We start from the raw sequence: 21374 nt of genomic DNA, 5'->3' as shown, positions 1-21374 counted from the left end.
TAATAACTTTGTGTAATTAACTACTCTAATAAAACTTGTTGGTGTGAAATTTTACGGAGTATTTGTGATATTATCTTAATACCAACAAAGAATCCTATTGATACTAACAAAGCATTTTGCGTTTATTGACATAAGACATAAATGAAGTACATCGATATCATGGTAATGTCATCTAAGCACAACTAGTCTTCTGGCCCGTGCAATGCACGGCTTGTTCATAGAAAATTGCATTGAGAGATGAGTGAGAAAATACCAATAAATAATTATGAGTGTAATATGTAAATGAAAACATAATTAAAGAAATAAAAATTGTGGGACTTTAATTGAAATGAGACTTAATAGAAAGAAGATGGAGGGACTAAAATCAAAGAGAGAAATTAAAAAGGTTGAATTAAAGAGGGGAGATGAAGATGAAGTGTTTAATGAAAGAGTTAAGAAAAATTGTATAATAAACAATAAAAAATGTAAAACGACATGTGGCACGTTGAGTTGAAGAAGAAGATATGGAAGTGTAATAGAATGATGACACGTTTTTTTTGGTTTGCTTTTTTATAGACTAAGTATAGATATAGATTTTATACCAACAAGCATTATTAGTCATTTATGACTCAAATTATTATTAGAGACATTTCCCCCAAATTTCATTTCCGTTCATACAACGATACAATCCCATTACTCTACTTTACTCATTTATTAACTATCGTACATCCTCTCCATCCCAATTTATTTTTTGCCCCTTAGCAATATTTAGGTTTTGTAAAAAATTGACCATAAATTTCTAAGAGATTATAAACTCCGTACTTATAATGTTATGTAGAATATTGTTGGAATCAATTTTATATTTTATTAATATTATTAGTATCAAAATTTTTATAATTATTTTTATAATTTTATGTGTGAAAATAGAGATGTATATATGTAGTACAATAATCCGAAAAAACTGTAATTTGGGACGGAATGAGCACTCGGATCAGAGGGAGTACCTGGTGGCAGAATGTTTTCAACGTTGTGGTACAAGTTGTACAACGATAGTTCATAGTTTGATAGATGTGATTGGAGAAAAGAAATTAAATAGCTGCAAATACCAACCAAAATTAAACCCCTCTTTATTTTTTTTTTTTTTTATAAATTAAATCCAACTAAATCCACCACTCTTGCTGACTCAATCTCTCTCTCCTCTCCTTCTCGAATCCCTCTCTTTTCATACTGTAGTTTCAGAATGCAGTGAACTTGATTTGTTGCCTTTTCCTGGTAAGTAAGCTTGTAAAATTGGCGACTTCATTTGATTCTTTATGAAACCCTTTAATCTTTTTTCTTTATAGATCCATTGTCATTTTCAATTCTTGAATTTTGTCATGATTTTATCAATTTTTCATAGATTCTCGAGTTATTACTTATATTAATGATGGGTTTACTTGATGAAGCTATTTGTCAAATTGGGTCTGTTAATCTTGATATAGTGGCATGAAATCTCAACATTTAATCTTATTTCAAAAAAATTTCAATTTTTTTGATGGGATTTTGATATTGGATGAGATTACTTTATTTTGCTAGGTAAATTTGGTGGTACATACATTTGCAACTGAATTCAATGGAAGGGTATGTGAACACTCCATTTCATTTCAGTTTAAATCATATTGTATTCAATTATTCATCAAGCTTTGATTTCTGCAATGTGGGATTTTCATGATGATTTTGGTGGGTTTTTAATTTCTACTGTTGTATAATTGTATTAGGGAGAGTGAGCTAGAGCTTCTACAACGATATCGGCGTGACCGACGTGTGCTTCTGAATTTTATGCTTTCTGGTAGCTTGATTAAGAAAGTTATACTTCCTCCTGGGGCTGTTTCATTAGATGATGTGGATCTAGATCAAGTCAGTGTTGATTATGTTCTTAACTGTGTTAGAAAAGGTGGGATGTTAAGCTTTGTTTGAACTCGAAACCCTAACTGTTGTATTAATTGGATGTTTGCTTATTTCATTGATGTTAATAATGTAGGTGAAATGCTTGAACTCTCTGAAGCTATCAGAGATTATCATGATGGTTCAGAGTTCCCTTTTATGGTGAGATAATGCTTAACTGATTCAAAGTTGCCATGAAAGTACTTGTAAGGTCTGTCGTCGACCTCGTCGTATAATAAATGTGATCGTTATCTTTGCAGAATAATGGCGGGGCTAGTGATGAGTATTTTCTTGTTACAAACCATGAACTTTCTGGTTCACCCCCGAGGCGAGCACCACCACCAGCACCATTAGTTGCCCCACCAACCATTCTTCCGAGTTTGTCAAAATCGGAGGTGGTTGATGACGACTTGGAACCGAACTCAGAGCCTTCTATGCAAGATCCGTCTTCAAATGTTGATTTTCTGTCTAGGAGGAGTATGTCTCAGGCTGAATCTTTCAGTTCGAATCAAGCTAAAGAATTGACAGTGGATGACATTGAGGACTTTGAGGATGATGATGACTTGGAAGAAGTTGATAGCAGAAGAGTTTCAAGGCGAATGCCTAATGATGCGTCTGATCTTGTGGCAGTATTACCAAGTTTTGCTACAGGCAAGTATGGTTAGGCAGTTATGTCATGCATGTTATTTCCGTGTCTTATAAGCAGAGCCTGCTAAGTTTGATACTGACAATGCACGTAATGTTTGAATCTTGAGTGCTGAATATTCTGAAATTGTTGCCGCATCAGTGGTTTTCAGTTAAGATAGTGTATTATTTAGAATTGTTATTCGATATATGGCTTAGATTAGTAGCGGTTGATGCATGTGCATAGTGTAAAAGGCCTGTTTTTGTAGATCTCTCCTACCAATTCTCGAAAATTTATGTATGGTTAATACTCCTTATGATGATAGTTAAAAAAATAAAAAATCAAAGAAATTATTTAATAGTTAAAGAAAAGTTTCATCAAAAGTTTAAAACGAACCTTATGTTGATAAATGAGTAGTATTAAAAATGAGTAGAACTGGATTGCCAGTGCTGAGTAGAACTGGATTGCCAGTGCTGAGTAAATGGAATGACGGTAGTTGGATTAATAAATTTTCCTCTTGAATCAATTGCACAAACATCATAGCTTGGGCCATAATTCTTGAAGCTTGCTTTCCGAAGTTATCTTCTGAGCACATGAACGTTCAAAGTTCCTTCAAAGATGCATATATACAAGATCTTCATATTAAACACATGGTAGAATATTTACAGGATTTATTTGGAAACTTGTACAAAACGAGTAGTAGACTGGTCGTCTTGAAAAGTCATCCTTGGCATTAAATGGTCTACCGACTACACTACTCTCTCAAAGTTACAGAAAACAAAATTGAGCTGTATGCTTTTAGAATGGCCAAAACTTATAGCCTTGTGAGATATTAATTGTTGCAAGTACAGTATAAATAGCATAAAAAGTAATAAATTGAAAAGCTTAAATTGGAATAGAGGTGCTTCACTAATATACTTTCCGTCAATTTGTGGAAAAGAATCTACAAACTTCATTCTATGATGTTTTACTCACTTTCCATTTTGGTTCGTTCTTTAAAGTTTTACAACTTCTACCCACTTAGATTTTTCCTCCTACACGTAAACTCTATACTTCCTGCATTCTCAGAAGTTCGACTTGCTTTCCATTTTATTTTTTTTTGTTTTTTTTTTTTTTTTAAGTTTAACTCATCTCTACTTTAATTCTTATTTATTTATTTATTTTTGTCAAAAACCTTATCCTAGTTTATCCCTCTTACCTCACACTATTTACACCTTTTTGTACACACACACACACACTCTCTCTCTTTCTCTTTATTTTTTTTTTTCCTTACGCCCACCCACCTTTTTACTCCATCTCTCTTACTTTAGTCACTTATTTTCTTACACCTACCCACTTTATCCAAAGCATTCCTAGAAATAAGAGTCTGTATTAAGCTAGTCAACCTTATGGAAACAAAGGGAGTAAATTTTTTTATGGACCTTTGGCCCGCTCTCTCCCTCTTTTCCCTGAAATGTATTGAACTCCACTCTTTCTTCTTTTTGTAAGAATAGTGAACGAAGCAAGTGGTCCCAAAACTTATGCTCTCTTTTATTGCATTAAACTACATATCTACAGGAATTTGATGGAACTTCAAAGAACAAAGGTATTATATAGATTAATAATGTAAAATATATTTGCCATTGTAAGATTTGCTTTGAATATGTTAAGGACTTAATTATGAAAGTTGTTGAAGTGCCTGACTATTGTAAATACAATTAACGAATCCTCTCTTGATTGTTCTTTGTCTGCTAGTGAAGTTGCACTCTGCCAAATGCTTTTGTGCTACATATTCCATTTCCCACAAATATATTTCAAATAATTATCTATTGCTGCATAAGGCTGGTGTTTCAATTTATAAAATTACTTTTGGAAGATGTTTTGTCATGATGGGGATGCTAATAATTTTAATTTCTATTTTCAGGTATCACTGATGATGATCTTCGTGAAACTGCTTATGAGATCCTTTTAGCATGTGCTGGAGCTTCAGGGTATGCTGTCAGTCATGGGCTGCACTTTATATTCATTTGATCATTATGTATTGTCAGATAATGCACATTAATGTCATTGCATTCCTTCCCTTTCCTCTTCTAATCAGTGAGCATCTTTCTCATTCTGCATCTCCCTGTATGTGATGAGTAGAGGTCTTATAGTACCATCAAAAGAAAAGAAGAAAGAGAAGAAGTCATCCAAATTACTGAAAAAGCTTGGGCGTAGTAAAACTGAGCCTGCTGCAGCTGAGCCCCAACGTGCACCTGGCTTGGTTGGTTTGTTAGAGACTATGCGGGTTCAAATGGAGGTAAGTCCATCTAAAGGCTTTAAGTCTCCATCCGTAATTGTTTCCATTTTGTTGACCCTGTTTCTAATCAAGAGGGTAGTTCTAGAAGTTTCCTTATTTGTTCTTGTAACTGCTGTATGCAGCTAAAATTCAATTGTGGTCCATAAGGTGATACAGTGTAAAAGCCTTGAATTATCTATTGAAAAGAGTATCTTATACAACCAAGCAATTTCTACTTGGTCCCTTGTGCTAATCTTGGATCTAAATCTACCTTGTGCGTTGTATAAGAATATATTTGTTAGTGCTTTGGCCTTGTGGGTAGTCACTTCTAAAGTTCAAAATTTTTAAGAGTTGGTGAGGAGAAAAATAAAGTTGATATGGTTAAAACATGGCATTATTTGGGATTCAGTATTTTGAATTAACTTGGACTAAAATATTGTTCATTAAGGATGCAAGTGGGGGAATAAGTAATATTTTAACTAAGGGTATAAGCCTTGTTTCATAACTAGTCATTTGTATTTCCCGGGTGGCCGGGTGTGGATTGTAGGAACCTGGGTCCAAAATGCTGAATAAAATTGCTGCTCACTATAATCCAAGTTAGCATGTTGGAGTGAGAGAGTAAGCTTGTTAAGAATATTTCAAACCATGTTAGAATTAGATTCATCTGGCATCTGACATATCTCTGATTTTAAAGTTAGATGACATGCTAAAATGTTGCCATTTATACCTTTTATTTTGGCTTGTAAATTCAGATTTCAGAAGCTATGGATATCAGAACAAGACAGGGCTTGCTTAATGCTCTTGCTGGAAAGGCAGGAAAAAGAATGGACACCCTTTTGGTACCTTTGGAATTGCTATGCTGTATTTCGCGCACAGAGTTCCCTGACAAAAAGGCATATATAAGGTGGCAGAAAAGACAGGTAACATCCTCCGTTTCTTTCACTTACCCTGTGCGTGTTGTCATTGCTGTGTCTGTAGTTAATACATGCCTTTACGCTTTGTACTGGCATGAATCTGAACAAATTTATATATGCATAGGGTCCATCTCTTGGTTTATGGTTGACACCATGATGCCAGTTTCTAGATATTCTTCAATTAATATCCATGCTCGATATAATTTTGTGTCAGTGTAGTTAAACATGTTGGAGGAAGGGCTCATTAATCATCCCGTTGTTGGTTTCGGAGAATCTGGACGGAAGGCCAATGAAGTGCGGATTCTTCTAGCTAAAATCGAGGAATCTGAGGTGGGTATTCTTTACGACTTTCGTCTGTGTCACCTTCCTATGAATTGCCTTACTTTTACTTCACATATATATTTGTTTTTTTTTTTTCCCCAGTTCCTTCCAGCAAATACCGGAGAACTTCAAAGGTCGGAATGTTTAAAATCTCTTAGGGATGTTGCTAATACTCTTGCAGAAAGGGCAGCTCGTGGTGACTTAACTGGTGAAATTTGTCACTGGGCTGATGGCTATCATCTTAATGTTCGGCTGTATGAGAAGTTGCTGCTTAGTGTCTTTGATATTCTGGATGAAGGAAAGCTTACAGAGGTCAGTATTCATAATTCCCGCCCCCGAAATGAAAAAAAAAAGGAAAAATTCTGGGGATGCTGGGAATTGAAAACGAACATTTGGTATTCCTTGTAATTTTTATTTCATGATGATAAGTCTCAGAATCTTGCTTTTAACTTATCAGCTTTATAAATGATTCTCATTTGAATTTTACCCTGTGCTCAATCCTGAGTTGCTGTGTATCACATTAATGGTCAATCAGAAACAACTTTGGGGTTATGCTGCTTTTATGAAGAAGGTTTGGATGTATACAACCATACTCATGTAGAATCTTTGAGTTGAATGGAATAAATCTACCAACCATTTGAGATAATTAATTGAATTCATTTCTTAGTATAATTCATCCATGATAGATGTAAGCAGTAGGCCTCCCTAGCCTTTCAAAGCATGTCACTTTATTACCTTTTAGTTTGCTGAAGGTTGATATGTTTAGGGTTCTCATGAAGTCATGAGCCAGCCTTTTCATATTCCTTTATTTTTGAAAACATGTCTATTTATGTAACCCATCTATAATGCAGGAAGTGGAAGAGATTCTTGAGCTTTTGAAGGCAACATGGCGTGTGTTGGGAATAACAGAGACCATCCACTATACATGTTATGCTTGGGTATTATTTCGTCAGGTATATGAATTATGATACTCCTTTACCTTAAACTCATCGAAATATGCCTTTTAAATTAGCATTGCATTATATATAATACCTGAAAATCATTGATGATTCTGTTTCTTTTGTGTGTGTGTGTGTGTTGAAAAAGTTGGGTGGGTGTAAGAAAAAGTAAGAGAGAGAGAGATGGGAAAGGTGTATATATTGTGGGATAAGAGGGGTAAGACCGTAAGATGGTATAGGGATATGCCAAAAATGAAATTAAGTAATGTGTGTAGAAAAAAAAACCATTAACGGAAAGTGAGACAGCATGAGAATATGTTATTGGTTATCCGAAACAAAACCAGCTTTTATGTAATAAAAACTGTAAAATTTATTCAATTAATATCCATGAGAGTATACACGATGTATCAATTCTTTCATCATTCTATCTTTGATCAATCTTGCTTAACATAACCATTTAGAATTGAGACAATTGCTTTTAGATGAAAGCATGATTTTAGCTGGCATTTTGTCGGCTAATCGAAGTGATAAAACAAAATAAGTAGCTGAAGGAAATTGACTTCTAAAGAGCAATACTTTCTTTTTCTCATATATTTTCTGGAGATCTTTGTTGTCAGAATTGGAGCTCTTCAAGTTTCTTATGGAATTTAGGATGAAAAGTGGTCTTGCTCTTCTGTCACAGAGTTTAATCTTGGTATTCTGTTAGACTATAGGTGTCCCCCACTCCTCCCTGCTAGCATCAGTGTAACACCTAATTCCCCCCCCCCCCCTTTTATGTGACGCATATGTATGTATTTGACACATTTGACAGTAACACCACCCCCCCTCCCCCCCACCCCCCCCCCCCCCCCCCCAAAAAAAAAAAAAAAAGAAAAAAAGAGTCCTTTTCTTATCTTCCCTATGAAAAAATAATTAATCACAAAATATGCTACTTTGTACAGCATTTCATTCTATAATTAGTGGCAAACTATAAATAATAGTATTTGTGCTATTGTTAATTCATTTTATAGCTACCACGTTTTAGTTGGCGGGAATAGTTTTAGATAAATTTAACTAAATTTTGTGCCTAGAATACGATAGACATACGCCTAGGCTCTGGGAACCCTTTGCACCTTGGTGCCCTTCGCAAAGCTTTTTGGAAACTTGGCTTTTTAAAGCTCTAATTGAATTAAGAATTTGGAAAATGTTGTGGACTTTTTTAAATTTCTTTTTTATTTTTAAAAAATAGTTATAGGAAGTATGACGTGTGAAAACACCAGAAGATTAATCACATGACCATCACCACCACACTCTTTAGTCTCACAAGTGTGCACCTAGTGAAAAAAAATAAAAATAAAAAGTCATGTTGCATAAAAACTCCCCCTCAATAGGGTTTAGGGATCTTCCTATAATAAAAATGTCCCAAGAAGTATTGCTCCCATAACGGCACAAGAAAGTCGAAGTAGTTGCATGATGAATTATGGGATATTTGGTAGTAGCTTGGAAAAGAAATACAGAAAGGTATTCCCTGCCGAAGCTTCTTCTAAGGGATTAGGTCAATAAATCTGTTACCCACGGGGATCCGCCACTCTAATTAAAGCCATGAAAAAAGTGTAATTGGCCAAAGAGCAAAGATGACTCATGACTGTGAGATAAACTATTGAGTTTTGAGAAAAATAACAAGGTCAATAGTTTTTTTTTAGGTCAGAGTAAGTGCTATATACACTCTGTTTAAATGTCTTCTGTGTGTGTGTGTTTTTTATTGTTTATAAAAATTTATGTGTGCTTTGTCTCCTCTTTTTAGCTAAATCTGTTGCACTTGTTAATCGTGGCCTGCTAGTTGTACAAACTTTTTTCTTATGTTTTGTCTCTTTGTTTTCCTATGTATTCATCTGTAGTTGTTCTATACTGCTATATCTGTTTAATATCTCTAGAAATACTTGACAGTCCTTTGTATTAATAAACTCATATATATTCAATCAATAATTGCTTATTACTAGTACTCATTTGGGGTATTGCGTTACAGTATGTGATTACAAGTGAGAAAGGAATGCTTCAACATGCCATTGAGCAGTTGAAGAGAATCCCTTTAAAAGAACAACGTGGCCCACAGGAAAGGTTGCACCTGAATAGCTTGCAATCAAAGACAGATTGTGAAACAGGATCCCAAAGTACATCTTTTCTTCAAGCATTCCTTGGGCCAATCCAGAGGTGGGCTAATAGACAGCTTGCAGACTATCACCTGCATTTTTCTGAGGTCAGTTACGTACATGTATTGATATCTTTACTAATTAAACTGAGGCAATTGCTGAGCTTGTGGTGTGCCATGTTCACTTATCATTTCAGTTAAAGTTAGTTTATATGTGGATTTGGGTCAGTCTTTACTCTTTCAGCAAGGTTTTTAATTTGCATTTGCTTATGTGGTTCTTTCTTTCTTTCTTTCCTTTTTTAATTTTAAATTAAGCTCAATTTTGCTTGCTTGCTTGTTTTTTTTTGTGATACTTTGAGATTTAATATTGATTCAAAAACATCATGTACATGTCTCTGAACTTTGTCTAAGGAACCTTAGTCAGAGCACAATTTGTAATTTGTAATTTGTCTAAGGAACCTTAGTCAGAGCACAATTTGTAATTTGTATGTATGTTTTGTTTTTAGATACTGGTTGAACAATACAAATTGTTGTTGGAATCAGGACCAAACTGTTATAATGTGTAATTCAGAACAAAATCATGTACTATTTCTAGTTGGGTTCCTTCTAGATATGCAATTGAATATGCTCTGGGAACTATTTTTGTCCTAATCTTTTGGTTCAGCTGCATAGGTTGCGAGAAATTACAAATATGCCATTTTTGGATGATGCTACTATCTTTAATTAAATTTGGATCATTGAACAATCCAGATGCCTTCTCATCCTTATAAATTGGATCTGCCTCTTTCTTTGTGTGATTCATTAGGACAATTCTTGTACCTAATTTGTCATCCCTCTATTAATTAAACATTAACCCACTTTCCTTATTGTTTTCTATATCTTACCCACATTGAATCATTCCTAAAATGATCAAATTTTATCCTGCAATTTCCCCCTTTTTTTTTTCTTCTTAATGACTGATCTTTAGATATTGAGCCCACTACAATCTACAGGAAATTACCCCTCTCTCTTTCTCTTTCTCTCCTTTTTTCAATTCTTTTGCAGAATACTAAGTGGTTAGATTAGAAATTATAGAGGGACTACGAAACCATGTTTAGAATACAGAACTATGGAGTATAAGTTAGCAATGTTGTTTTGATACTTGTAAAAAAGAATTCAATTAACCTGTATTGCAACAAGAATTCAACAGTAGCCATATCTTTACCTTGTTCTAACATGCATTTGAAGACGCTTTAACCATACTGAAATTATGCTCACATGCTGATCCAAGCACGGAAATGAACATGCATGTAGTTTTTGTGACAAATCAAACTTGTACACACTTATAGTGTAGAAAGAGGACGGAGCATTATGTACCTGGATTTCTATCATCTAAAACACCTCCCAATTGAATTTCTCTAGCTATGGAACCTTGACTTAGTAACACACCTATGTATTGTAGAGCAATAGCAGACTAGCAGTCAATGTTGTTGGGGTGAGTTTGAATCACCGAATGCAGAATTCCTTTTAGTGCAATGACAAGTGAAAATCATTTAGAGAAAAGCCTTAATTTAACAGAACAGGCTTTGCTTGAATACATTGTTGCATCTACATATTCATTTGATTAAACATATTTCCTAAGTACTAGACACTGCTGTTTGTGATTTCATTTTGTGCCCAATGTTCCATTTTGTTCTTGTTTCCATTTGCTACTCCGAATGAGAAGTTAGAAAATGATTTTTTTTTTTCCAATTTTTATTTACATATATATATATCTGATAGGATTCGCACAAGATGGAGAATATTGCAACTGTCGCAATGGTTTCTCGCAGACTACTTGTGGAGGAATCAGAATCTGTATGTTTCCTGTTTCCCTTTTTTATGTAAACAACTCTTAAAAGTATGTCTTAGTCCTTTTCCCATGTCAGAATAGCTCTTTTTATTTACAAGGCTAACATGTTCTTCCTTTTTTCCCCTTGAAAACTCATGCAGTCTACTATCAGCGATCAGGAACAGATTGAATCGTATGTAAACTCATCAATTAAAAGTGTATTTGCCCGGGTAAGTCACTCAATTTGCTTAAGATGCCTATTGAAGATGCATGTTTGAGAATTTTGTTCTGTATGATGGGCTGAAAAGTTTTGATTGGTATCATTTTGAGGGTAGACGTTTATGCATTATATGGGTTTATTGATATTATTATGAGGGTAGCGATTCTAGCATGTTGCAAATACAACTAAGGAATGCTAGTTCATAAAATAGCTCTCATAATGTATTTTCTCATAATGCTAGTTCATTACTGGAGGTTAAGGATCTTACTTGGCTCTTGCTTGCTTTAATCATGATGTTTTATTTTATTTTTTACACTTCCTCCGTCCCGAAAATTCGCCTCACTTTTCTTTTGGTTATTTTAGAAAGTTTGAATAGCTTTTAATTATTCCGTTTTTGTCATACCTTTTTTTTTACTACCTCACCCTTTTTACCCTACACTGATTTCACCTTTCCATTCCCCCTCTCTTATCTTATCCACCTTTTTATTACATTCACCCTCCTTTTACTCTATCTCTCATAATTTATACACTTACACCTACCCACTTTTTCCAAACATTTTTTAAAAAATAAGGTCTATAGTAAGTTAGTTGACTTTTTCGGGAACGGAGGGAGTATTGATTTATACTATAATTTCACGGGTCTTATATGGTTGTTCATTAAGTAGTGGTGCACTTCTTGCCAGAATTCATAAAATTGCTCTCTAAACATGCTTAATGTTGACCTACACTTTATCCCTGTTGAAAATGGTCTTTCTTTAGATTTCATGGTCGGAGAGGAATGTCAGGTCAAATATTTCGCTCATACGAAGTATAAAACTATTTGGGAAAATTTGTGATAACTTGGGATAGGGGTCTGTGGCTTGCTTCTACTGCTGTTATTCTGGGATAACATGTGACTGAGCTTTACTTGTTTTGTACATTGATATTTTATAGAGAACTTGTCCTGCAGACGTTAATAAGATTGTATGACCCTGCAGACGTTACATGCTGTTGACACAACTTCAGAAACAGTGCATGAACATCCATTGACGTTGCTTGCTGAAGAAATTAGGAAATTACTGAAGAAAGAGACTACATTGTTTGTCCCAATTTTGTCTTGGTGGCATCCACAAGCACTTGTTGTTTCAACATCTCTTCTTCACAAGCTTTATGGAATGAAATTGGTAAGTTTATGTCTCTCTCTAGGATATGTTTCTCGGTATTCTTCGTTGTCCATTCCTATTAATGTGGTTTTACAAAAGAGTAACGGCCGTAATCATTTCTCTAGAAACCATTCCTTGATGGTGCTGAGCATTTGACTGAGGATATAGTATCTGTATTTCCAGCAGCTCATAGTCTTGAGCAGTATATTCTGGGCCTATTGACTTCTACTTTTGGTGAAGAGGTTTCTGAGACATACTGCAAAAAAATTGGGAGATATCAGGTGAGCAGATGCTGTTTACAGTACATTCATTTTTAGAATTGGTCAAAATATGCAGTGTTACATGCTTATGTAGTTGCCAATTGATTTTGCCTTCATTTATCAATTTTAGTTTGTTGTCCATTTGTGTTTTGTTCTATTAATTGTCATGTTCTTAGAGAGAAGAGGGGGGGGGGGGGGGGTGTTTGATTTCTGGAATCAAGCATTTTTCAATCGTTTGATTGTGAGCTTCTTGTCCCTCTATAGTTTTGCTGTTAAGGTGGCTTTTGATTTTTAATGGAGGGAATAATATAAAGAGTGACACTCTAATTCATCTAAGTTGCTAGTGTATTACTGGGTGAAGATGCCTTTTATCTCTGTACTAACTAAATTCACTCTTTCTTTTTAAGTTTCATGACTGGAATCAGGCCTTTTGTGGATTTTGCATTTTTTTTCTTTTTCATATATCATATTCTTGGGTATGTTGAATCACTTTATTGGTTCTTCTTTCCTTTGCATAGATCGAAAGTTTATCTGGAACATTAGTAATGCGCTGGGTCAATGCACAGCTGCAAAGGATACAGAATTGGGTTGAGCGTGCCATTCAACAGGAGGTAACTACATAACTTTCTTATTTTTTTGAATTTATATATTTCTTTCACTTATGATTGTAATCCATATATGTACTCTGCGTTTGGGAACTCTAAGTTTATGAGGACATCTGTTTGAAAGTGTAAATGTAAGGTAACTGTAATTTTAGGTTTATAGCTTGTTGATCGAGAAAACTATGTATGAGGAAAAACTAAGGAATTATGTGTATTTGTGTAAACTCTCAATTATATTTGCCTCCTTTTGTTGCGCCTTCAAAAGTGATGAAAAGACTGGAAATCTAAGCAAATAAAAAATCTTAATTTTCCTTTTTAAAGAAAAGGATAAAGCGCCGTGTTTATTTGGTTCATTTCCTTGCTTCTAGTTACAGAAATTAAATCCCTTCTCTGTATATTATTTTATAGTTTCATGATGAACAGCCAAGTGGAAACTTAAGATTTCTTTCATTTCACTTTTCTGCAGAATTTAATAGTTTAACTTTTCTGTAGTTTCATTAGATTGATTGCCAAGCAGACTTCGCATGCAGCTAGTAACTTATATTTATTTATTCTTACCTTCAGTAAATTAAGTATAGCCAGAATTTTGTCCTAGTTTGATATATAAGGTGACACTTTGCACGTAAAATAAAAGAAGGCTGACAAGCACAAGGTTTTGTAAAAGTAAAAGGTGGCCTTCATCACATTTTTCATTCCTATGAATGCAAGTACTTTGTAGCTGACTGTGCTGTCTAGTGTCTGCACATGGTAATTTCTTCTTGAAGATATAGGCTTGTTTGGTTTGTGGGCAGATGGGATCCAGTAAACGCCCATTGGCAATCATTATGGATTGAAAACAACTATGGAAAAGAAAGCATATGTGCTGTAAAAATTTGGAGTCTTTTTTACACATCTGTCATTTAATCAGGTTTTTAGAGAAATTGAGTGTACCCGTTTAAATAACTCTATACTTTGAAGTATTCTACAAGAACATATGGGAGACATACATGGCCTACCTTCTAATGGGAAGAAATGTCTTCTATTACTTGAATTAGGTAAAGTATAGTGGTAGAAGCCTCGCAGATATGGTAGTTATTTCTCCAATATACTAATAAGAGGAAATGAAAGAACGTTAGCTAGAAGAAAATGGTAAAAAGGCTTTAGTTTTAGTAATTACGAAGTACAAATTAAGCACGCAATAGAAGCATGAAGGACTGGAAAGGTATGGGCCCAATGAACCATTAGAGCTATTTAGGTAGTGGCTTCTTAGCAAGGATTACAACTATTTTCTGTCAACAAGCTTTTGGTATGCCTAGTTCAATATGATTACTAGTGCCTAGCTTTTCCTAGTTCTTTCTCTTGTATACTCCTTTTGAATGATGATATCTTCTCACTGTAGCTACTGGATTCTTCTCTCAATGTGCCAGAGCCATTAAGTGGAGCTTAAAATGTATTATTTTATTGAGGTCATTCTCAACCTTGCGCCCGTTAATAAATTAATTCTCATATGTACTGCCATTTATATACAGAAGATGTGGCCTTATTGTTGTCCATTTGTGCCTTGTAATAGCGGTGAAGGACAGCGTACTGGCCTGTAAATAGGATGTTATCTTATTTGTGTAAAATTCATCTTTTAGTATAATGCTGTGATATTTTTCAACTAATTTTCACTAACCATGTAAACTTAATTCCCTGAAGTATAGCATCTAACCCCCCACTGACTCAATCTTTTTCGAATTTGAGGCCTTCCTATTGCCAATAATGTCAGACTTAAATTATATTTCACGTAAATCCTGTTCCTTAAATTCATCACCTTAAAGTTCATTGGTTTGAGTTTTGGCAGGGTAATTCAGTGTTTGTAGTTGGGTTTCCTGTCCAGATAATTGCTCCCATGCAAAAGAATACACTTTTTTTTTTTTTTTTTGTAACATATCAATTTCTGTTTCTATAGGAAAAATTTTCACTTATCAATATTTATTTATTGTTTCAAATTAGAAAGCACTTTCACTAAGTGATGTGTTTCATTTTCTGTAACTTATTAAATATCCCATTTTCTTTCTTGTCTCCGCCATGGCGCCATGGATTATGATCTTTAATTCTTGTACTTTTACAGCGATGGGATCCAGTATCACCTCAGCAGCGCCATGGAACTTCAATTGTTGAAGTCTACAGGATTATTGAAGAGGTATTTTCTTTTTATTTTTTTAGGTATTTTCACCATTATTTAGTATTTACTTGGTGTTAATATGGAGCTTACTTTTTCAATGAATGGCAATTTTATCAAGTATCTATACAAAGGAATTGACATAACCAAACACCCAAACTCTCATCTTGATTTCTTTTTTTGGCCTTACTTCTTCGACATAGATAGGGTTGTTAGGCCCCCCATTTTGGGATAATGGTACCATAAAAACCTGTACAGTCATAATTCAAATCTGGGATATCGTCAACTATGAGGGTGATAAGTATTACTCATAATGTTGTTTCAACATTGGCCTCTTGTGTATTGGCCATTTACATCCAAGTTGAAGAGGTCTTTAACTCTATTTATTTTATTTATATTCATCATGCAGACAGTGGACCAATTTTTTGATCTTAAAGTTCCAATGGGTTCTGGGGAGCTCAGTAGCTTATGCCGTGGTATTGACAATGCATTTCAAGGGTATTCTAATCTTATTGTCGCTAATTTGGGTAAGCATACATGCTATACATGCAAATTTATGCTTGTTTTTTCTGGTTGTATTATAATGTTAGATTTTTAGTAGTCTTGTTGGTTCTGAATCAACTCTACAAATTTGGCTTTTTAATATTAGTTCAATGTGTCATCTACCAATGAGAACAGATGATGTTTCGTTTTTTTTATCATGAAGCATAAGGTACCAGCCAGGAGGCACTATATAGGTTGGGGGTGATGCTAACGGGATTTAATATGATGGAAATTTTAGTGAATACACAACTGTTGGCAGTGAGCTGATCCTAATTAGAAACTGCAGTGACGAGACCTTAAACTTTAGCTTTTCTGTTTAGGGACAATTTTCATATTATCTCGCTTTCTCATTTTCTAGTAACTACATAACATTGTGTCTACTATTACAAAGGTGTTAGTACATTATCAATTTACCTTTTCTCTGTATGTTTTCATCGTGCATGCTCTTCATTGGTGTCAATACTTCTGGTAATTTTTTTATATTTATTGTTTGATTTGATGTATAGCCAGCAAAGAGGATCTCATGCCACCTGTGCCCATCCTCACACGATATCGGAAGGAAGCTGGTATTAAGGCCTTTGTGAAAAAAGAGCTTCTGGACCACCAAAAACTCCCTGAAGAGAGGAAATCTAGTGAGATCAGTGTTTTACCTACCCCAGTTTTGTGTGTTCAACTAAATACTCTTCATGTAAGTTGATCCTTTATTAAATTACTGAATTTTCATCTGAAGAAAATATTAGGGTAGTGAAGTTGATCATTAAAAAAAATGCCATTATCTCTCCAGTTTCTACAATTTGATTTTCCAAAATAGGGAAACGTACTTTGGACAACATTATGTTGTTTGTTATTTATAGATTATTTCTAATGTTCAATACTGAGTTGTTGAGATAAGTTGATAACAGTAACTCCACTAATATTGAAAGTAAAACTAAAGCATGAATAGTTTACTTTTTAGGCCAATCAAGGATATGAAGTTTTGACAGCATGACATTGTTTGTTATCTTCTATAATATTCCACAAATCTATCATTTTACAGTATGGTTTCTTTCCTAGCAATCTGCATGATTTGTAACTTCAATTTTTCCAAATCTGGACGTCCCTGAAATGAGTGAAATCCTGAATATTGTCAAAATTCTAATTATTGTATATAACATTCAAATGCAAAAATTGAAGTAATGATTGACTGCAATAAAATTAAAATAAATGAATAAATAAAAAGAGTTGGGAGATATCGTAATGATGATGTTTGCCTATTATTGGCCACACATCTAATTTGAGCATTTTAAAAATAATATGCCACTAATTAGCTATAAACTTTTATGATTTTAGAATTGCCATGTTGCCTTGGACAAATGATGAGACAGATTATGAAAGTGATGAAATCTTTTTTTCAAGTATTAAAATATTGCATACTTGGGTTTCTCTTTTGTGTACTTTTTTCCCCTAATATATGCTGATGTGGATCCTTTTACAATCACAGTATGCAGTTAGTCATCTTGGTAAGCTGGAAGACAGCATTTCAGAGCGATGGTTGAAGAAGAAGCCAACTGACAAGATTACCAGTATGTTTCATCACAATTTTCTATCTTCAGTTGCCCCAGCTCAGATTATAGATTGTAGCTTCTGAATAGGCAGCTCGTAGATTAGTGGTGCCTTAGTTAGTGGGTCGATTTGTTGCAGAGCCTTATGAAACTTAACTATAATTCAGGAGTTATATTGTTGCAAACTTGACATTAAATCCTCTCAAACATCTTGACCTAATTTGGCCTTTAAATCTTTCTTACCATTAGAATTGCTTGTATGTGAGAATATGGAAGCTATGTGAGAAAAATGACTTGTTTTAATTGGTGATCACTGCTATATGTACCATCTATCACTTGTATCTACATTATGTATATCTCCTGTGCAACTTCACCCATGTCTTAGATGGCTAAGCTTAGCAATTTTTTAAATTTATTTTGGGACTAACAGAGTGTATTTGAGGAAATCTGATATAAAATAACATTATTAATGCTTAGTATTTTCTTTGAAGCAATTGTAACATGAAACGTGCATCCAAGAAATAATGGATCAAGTCCCCCCACCCCTTCAAAAATATGCAGAGAGATTCTTTCAGTTAGCATTGTTCTAAAGCCTTTTTCTGTTTGTCCACTTTTTTGGATTTGCAGAGAAGAGTTTCAATGAAAATTCAAAAGGCTTAAACCAAAGTAACACTTTTGAGGGTAGCAGAAAAGATTTCAATGCTGCTATTGACAGAATCTGCGAATATACTGGTGAGTCTGACTTCTATAAAAACACCTAAGTTGGCCTAATTTTCACTATCTATCTCCTTTTCTTTTTGTCCCACCCTTCTCTACATATCTCCACGTAGCTTTTGACTTTGTTTCTCTTCTATGTAATGTAGGTACCAAGATCATTTTTTGTGAGTTAAGGGAACCATTTATTGACAATTTGTACAAACCCAGTGTCTCTCAAACTAGATTGGAAGCATTAATTGAACCACTTGACCTGGTAAGGACATAAAATTGCATTATGTGCGGTATGTTTGTATGAGCTTAAGGAGTGTGAAGTTTGTTCTTCATTGTTCAACATTTGTGTCTGGATTTTCTGGATTTGATTGCATTTCTGGTACTAAAATGTAGTCCTTTTTTGCAGGCACTAAATCAGTTATGTGTTATAATCATGGAGCCTCTACGTGATCGACTCGTGACTAGTCTTCTACAAGCATCTCTTGTCAGTTCCTCATTAATTATATTTGGGAAAGCAAAATATTTTCTTTATTTTATTAAAATTCTTTTTGCACATTTTTTAATATATGTCTTACTTTGTTAGGGTTTTCTGTCCGCTTTGTAATATCATTTTTTTCTTTTTTCTTTTACTGAGTACCTTTATTATCTTTCAGGATGGTCTGATACGGGTATTGTTAGATGGAGGCCCATCTCGTATCTTCTCTCAAAGTGATGCCAAACTGATCGAAGAAGATTTAGATATTTTAAAGGTAGAGCCAATATCCCAACTGTACCAGATTTTCTGTTATATATGGACTTAGTTTTAAAAAGCGCGCCTCGGGCCCAGGCTCTGGGAAATGGGCTTTAGCTAGTCGAGGCTCAGACACCTACGGAAGGCGCGCGCCTCGTGCTCCTCAAAGCGCCTTGCGCCTTTGCGCCTCAAGGAAAATAACTAAGGTTTAAGTTATAATTTGAAGAATGGTGGACATTTTTTCAAATTCAGACTACCTTAGATTTACATATATCATTATTTAATTTATTATGAATCTTTTTAATTGGTATCATGTACAATCAAAGTAAAATATAATTTGAAATAAATATATAAATACATGCACCTTGCATACAAAAGGCGCACGCCTTGCGCCTCGCGCCTAGGCTGCAAGGACCATTTGCGCCTTGGTGCGCCTTGCGCCTTTTAAAACTAAGATATGGAGTACTGGAAATCAAACAGTTTGATTTTTTGATATGTGGTGATTTGATCTGATTACGTGTAATTGAATCTGATTTCAAGTTTATTTAAGTGTAAATGTCTCTAAAATGAAATTGTTTAGTAATCCGAATGATGATTTAATACTTGCTTATCTGATGTTTTTTTTGAAAGTCTTATCTTAAAAAACAACCCTCGATTAATTTATACTCATGTGTGAATAAGGTGAACCTAAGTACCTAACAAGCTCTAATATGTTAATCAGAACCTCCTATGCATTGGTCTGGAAACTACTTATTATTGTCAAACAAAATGAACTTTCAGCCTTATAATTGCGGTATATTATTGCAGGAGTTTTTTATTTCTGGAGGAGATGGTCTTCCTCGAGGAGTAGTGGAAAATCTAGTGTCTCGTGCACGACATATAACACAATTGCTCGGATATGAGGTAAGCTGTTGTAGTGATAAATTAGTTCCATGTTGATGCCAATCAGATAATTATGGACTTGCTATATTCTTGAAGCGTCTCATTTAGGATACTAGTACTTTGGGCTTGAGTTTTTCTTGTACTCTCATCCATAGTACTTCTACTGCTTCCAGTCTTGAGTAGTTAGGGGTAAGACCTTATGCACCCTAACCTTCCCAAGTCCAGCAGCAAGGGCAATTTGTTCATGGAGCTAGGCTGGCAATTTTGATCTTGTTTGGTAGGCATAATTCATGGTGATTCATGTCAAACAAGTTTCAATATTCATTCTTTGTGATGAGGTTCAGCATTATATACTGTGAGATGGATAAGAGTCCACATTTTGACCTCTCTAGACCACGTTAACGGCTGGAGTCATGCAGTCGTGCTGAGGTGTTTTGGTGATCTTGGCACTCTTGGTACTGCTGGAGAGAGGTTGGTGGGCAAGTTAGCATGAAAATAGCTGTTTGCTTTGGAAAGAGGAACTTTTTTCTTAAAGTGGCAACTGAATGAAAGATGTTCTTGTTAGTCTTACCAATTCAGACACTAGTGAAGTAGTGATGCCTCTAAATCAAAGCTAAATCATCATATTAAATGTGTATTTTTATTCGATGCATCATGAAAAAAATACATTTTCAGCCTGTCATATAAACTGAAAAACCTAGGGTTTAGAAGTTCTGCAGGGAGTGAGTTATTATACAGTCTATTGTAACCTCATGTTTGGTTTTTTGCTTGTCACTGTTTGCAGACCCGAGAATTGATTGAAGACTTAAAATCCACAAGTGGACACGGTGGACGAAGTAAACTAGGAGCTGATACTGAGACCTTGCTGAGAATATTGTGCCATCGGGGTGATTGGGAGGCTTCCCAGTTTGTGAAGAAACAATTCAAGATACCCAAGTCTTCTTCTTAATTCTTAAGTGTATAAATGCATTCATTACATTATAGTATAGTACAAAAGAGAAATTGTGTCGACGTGTCGTGATTGTAGACCTGTAGAGAGTGTAGTCTGATTTGAGATTTGCTGTGTAGCATGGCATATTGTCTTTGCAAGTCCTGTTGCCAAATTTTGTATTAATTCTATCTTTGTACATTCTGTTTGTCGGTGTCTGTCTTTCTAAGGGATGATCAGAAGTCCGTGACAATGAATCACTGAATAGATTTATTTGCCAAAACATCTTCACTATTAGAAAGAAATTGTACAAAAACATCCTTAAAGCGTGTAAAACATTCGTCTTTGACATTGATTGCTTGTAATTGTTTGTAAAATGAGATACTTCTGTACAAGTTTCAATGATTAATAGGAGTGTGAAAGTTAAATTTGCTTTAGATAAAATGATGAACACCAACCAAAATTTTAAAACTCAAAAAAATGCACGATTGTGCAAAACATACAAGGCTAACAAATGCAATTCATGAAAAGTTGCCTAGGTAAGAAGTGTTATATGTGAGACGTAAAAAATTCTTTTGTTGCAAATAATAAGAAATAGAGGTAAAACTTGTATGATTAGTTTATTACTTAAAATATCGTGAAAAATATCGAGACACCTTTTTTTGACGTAGTTGGTTACTATGGCCACACTTCTTGTTACGGCAGTTGGTAGCACGAGGTGAAAGTCGGGCGTAACACTTGCGACATATCTTTTTGTTTAAGTTGTATTCGTAAGCCAAT

The 21374-nt window shown here is 34.6% G+C and overlaps 1 protein-coding gene across 2 annotated transcripts; it reads left to right on the top strand.

The window, feature by feature from the left end:
* Positions 1 to 944: 944 nt before the first annotated feature.
* On the top strand, positions 945 to 20802 carry LOC145593680 (protein unc-13 homolog). 2 transcript variants are annotated; one of them, XM_081649993.1, is made up of 27 exons: positions 946 to 1251; positions 1555 to 1599; positions 1737 to 1912; positions 2000 to 2064; positions 2163 to 2553; positions 4431 to 4497; positions 4649 to 4805; positions 5537 to 5704; positions 5918 to 6028; positions 6122 to 6331; positions 6871 to 6972; positions 8963 to 9193; positions 10847 to 10921; positions 11057 to 11125; positions 12093 to 12278; positions 12383 to 12538; positions 13036 to 13128; positions 15212 to 15283; positions 15672 to 15789; positions 16312 to 16493; positions 17286 to 17367; positions 17974 to 18078; positions 18210 to 18316; positions 18461 to 18538; positions 18708 to 18803; positions 19592 to 19687; positions 20451 to 20802. In XM_081649993.1, exons 2-27 carry the CDS (start codon positions 1592 to 1594, stop codon positions 20613 to 20615), a joined length of 3366 nt encoding a protein of 1121 aa, XP_081506119.1. In that variant the 5' UTR covers positions 946 to 1251; positions 1555 to 1591; the 3' UTR covers positions 20616 to 20802. The 2 variants fall into 2 exon arrangements, with proteins under 2 accessions (XP_081506120.1, XP_081506119.1); XM_081649994.1 differs by lacking the exon at positions 15212 to 15283 and having other exon boundaries at positions 945 to 1251.
* Positions 20803 to 21374: the final 572 nt, after the last annotated feature.

The sequence above is a fragment of the Chenopodium album genome, chromosome 19, assembly GCF_948465745.1.
Source record: "Chenopodium album chromosome 19, dcCheAlbu1.1, whole genome shotgun sequence".
Taxonomy (NCBI): Eukaryota; Viridiplantae; Streptophyta; class Magnoliopsida; order Caryophyllales; family Amaranthaceae; genus Chenopodium; species Chenopodium album.
Note: the sequence above shows the minus strand (reverse complement) of the source record. Positions and strands in the feature narration are given on the sequence as shown.

Bases quoted from the DNA above. Each gene is read 5' to 3' on its own strand.
- LOC145593680 (XM_081649993.1), top strand. The intron at 17,368-17,973 runs GTATGTTTCATC...TTGGATTTGCAG, and splicing joins GCCAACTGACAAGATTACCA to AGAAGAGTTTCAATGAAAAT. The intron at 19,688-20,450 runs GTAAGCTGTTGT...CACTGTTTGCAG, and splicing joins CACAATTGCTCGGATATGAG to ACCCGAGAATTGATTGAAGA.